The sequence below is a fragment of the Pseudozyma flocculosa genome (genome assembly GCF_000417875.1).
Source record: "Pseudozyma flocculosa PF-1 unplaced genomic scaffold scaffold00009, whole genome shotgun sequence".
Classification (NCBI taxonomy): domain Eukaryota; kingdom Fungi; phylum Basidiomycota; class Ustilaginomycetes; order Ustilaginales; family Ustilaginaceae; genus Pseudozyma; species Pseudozyma flocculosa.
In genome coordinates this window covers 111741-114691 of record NW_006920877.1, presented here as the reverse complement: position 1 = coordinate 114691, position 2951 = coordinate 111741, and the positions used below count along the sequence as shown (strand labels likewise).

At 64.9% G+C, this 2951-nt stretch overlaps 1 protein-coding gene across 1 annotated transcript; it reads right to left on the bottom strand.

Moving 5' to 3' along the window:
• Positions 1 to 544: 544 nt before the first annotated feature.
• PFL1_03012 (uncharacterized protein) lies at positions 545 to 2631 on the bottom strand (the record flags this gene model as incomplete). Its single annotated transcript, XM_007880529.1, has 2 exons — positions 545 to 2056; positions 2341 to 2631. The coding sequence occupies 2 exons, from the start codon at positions 2629 to 2631 to the stop codon at positions 545 to 547; spliced, it is 1803 nt and encodes a 600-aa protein (XP_007878720.1).
• Positions 2632 to 2951: the final 320 nt, after the last annotated feature.

Sequence of the window (2951 nt, the reverse complement as noted above, 5' to 3'; positions counted from 1 at the left end):
AGGGAGGGAGGGAGGGAGGGAGGGAGGGAGGGAGGGAGGGAGGGAAAGGTAGTACAACTGTGGACGCATCACATTATAAGCCCAAAGCAAGACGGAGGGGGGGGTCCGGAGCCAGCCGGCCTCCCTCTACTGTAGCCGACCGATGGCAGGACAGGAGAGGGGGGCGAGGTGCGAGGGAACCGACCAAGACGAAGCAGAAGAGAAACAGGACGGTACGGTAGCAAAGGTAGAAGACGGCGGGGGAGCAGCGGGTCCATTTCGATGATGACGTGACGAGGCGTCGTCGTAGTCGTGGTCGTGGCGAGGGTCGTCCTCCGTCCAGCGTGCGTTCCGCAGGGGAGGGAGCAGGTAAACAAATGTGCTGGGTAGACGGCGCAAGGGGACAAGAGGGGAAGGTGCGGCAAAGCATGCGAGCAGAGCAAGAGAAAGAGCAGGTGGATGGACGGACGGATAGAAGGATCGAGGCCAAGAGGCCCAGATTCCTCGTCACGCCATCCTCGACCGCCGCCGACATCACCAGAGCGAAAGGGAGGGGGGGCTCGCCTCATGCGGTGCCGAGGATGCCGGCGATGCACGCCGACGAGCAGGTGACGAGGATACCCGTCAGCAGCGAGAGGGGCGCCAGGCGGGCAATGGCGGCGCCGCGGCTCGGCGCGAGGGCCGAGAGCACGCCGATGTTGATACCGAGCGAGCCAATGTTGCCGAAGCCGGCCAGCATAAAGTTGGAGATGAGGACCGAGCGGTCGCTGAGCGGGAAGGCGCTCTCGCGGATCTTCTGCAGCTGGCCGTAGGCGACAAACTCGTTGGCGATGACCTTGGTGGCGAGCAGCTGCGAGACGCGCAGCAGCTCGCCCTTGGGCACGCCCATGCACCACACGAGCGGGTAGAGGATGTAGCCGACGATGAGCGTCAAGGTGAGCTCGTTGATGGTCCAGAAGTTGCCGATCCAGGTGAGGAGGCCGTTGACGGCGCTCAGCAGCGAGACAATGCAGAGCACGTTGCAGAAGATGAGGGCGGCCACCTTGACGCCGAGCCAGGCGCCGTTGGAAAAGGCGTGGAGCGGGTCGACGGCGTCGCCCTTTTCGTTGATCTCAATGTTGATCGAGCCCTGGGTCACGGGGTTCTCGGTCTCGGGCACCACCATCTTGGACGCGGCAATGGCGGCGGGGATCGACATGACGGCCGAGGTGATGAGGTGGGTGGGCGAGACGCCCATGCCGACGTAGGCCAGGAAGACGGAGCCGGCAATGGTCGAGAAGCCCGAGACGAGGATCTGGAAGAGCTCGGCGTTGGTCATGAGGTCGAGGAACGACTGAACCAGCACCGCGTTCTCGCCCTGGCCGATGAAGGGCGAGGCGGCGGCAACGACGGCCTCGGCGCCCGAGATGCCCATCAGCTTGAAGAAGAACCAGGCAAACTTCTTGACGCACCACGACATGACGCCGATGTACGAGAGCAGGACGACGAGCGCCACAAAGAAGATGATGGAGCTGAGCGTGTCGATGAAGAAGTAGTGCTTGCCGGCGAGGTCGTTCCAGAAGAACGAGGCGCCGCCGTTGATGCCCTGCTGGAGCAGGTCGGCGGCGGCGAATCCGAGCCAGCGGGCGACCGAGTAGAAGGCACCCGTCTTGAAGACGAGCAGGCCGATGATCATCTGGAGGCCGATGCCGGTGAGGACGGGCTGCAGCTTGATGTGGCGGCGCTTGGTCGAGATGGCGTAGAAGGCGCAGTTGATGAGGAAGACGCCGAACAGCGAGCGAGCGCGGTCGGCGTACCTCGACTCGGGAACCTCCTTGATGCCAAAGGCCGAGCCGAGGAAAAGGGCGAGGATGGCAATCCAGCCAACCGCGAGCTTGCCGTAGTATGGGATGCGGCTCCAGGGGTTGGCGGCGATGCGGGTCCAGACAAACTCGATGCCGTTGGCAAAGGGCTTCTTGGGCAGGTAGCGGTCGTTGTGGAAGAGGATGAGGAGGATGAAGAACCACGACCAGATGGTGGTGATCACCCACTTGTGCCGAGTCTCCTCGCGGATGATACCGGGCAGCCACCAGCCGAGCTGTGGTGGAGCAGCGACCGAGCGCGCAAAGCGAAGGGCGTCAGAAAGCGGGTCAGCGATCTGCCATAAGGGGCAAGAAGATGACACGGCGCGCCCGCCGGCAACCTACGGCCCGATCGCCGTTTGCGCCCGCAACCGCCGCTGCACTGGGCCCCAACCGTGCCACCAAGGCCTCAGCGGCATGCATGCCTCGAGATTCTAGCAGCGCCGCCGCGCTAGCCCACACCGGCAACGTCCGCTAGGGCCTGGCCCACGCCGTCCACAGGAGGGAGCCGGACACTCACGATGAGTCCGATGAGGGCAAAGTCAAAGGCGATCCTGGTGGCCTTGTGGTGACGGACAGCCTTGAAGGCGCGGGTGAAGCGGCTGGGCTCGCCATCGGGGTGCGACTCGATGTTCTCGATGGCGGGCTTGCCGCTGCTGCTCTCGAGGTCGCGCTCGGACGAGGTGTAGGCGTGCTTGTCGTCGGCGACGGTGTCGTGGTCGGCAGGCGGCGGCGCCGTGGTGGGCGGCTGGTAGGCCTGCGACGGCACGAGTGCCTCGTTGTTGACGGGCTGCGACTGGGGTGCGCTCATGATGGAACGGGTGGCCACGACTTTCTAGTTGGAGAAGGGGGAGGAGACCGAGCAAGGAGGGAAGGGGAGGAGCCCGTTTGACGCAACGCTGCGGCGGAGGCGGTCGAACGAAGGACGGGCACGCCCAAATGAATGGGAAAGCGGGGGAGGATGGGTTGATGGTTGGCCGAAGCGGGGGAGGAGGAGTGAGGGGGGGGAGAGGCCGTAGATATAGACCCGAGGCGAGGACAAGGAAGAGCGTGCTCCGACCTGGAGGGCGGGCGAGCGAGAAGACGGGCCGGGGGGGGGCGGAGGACCGAGGCGAGGAGGAGGGCGAGGGC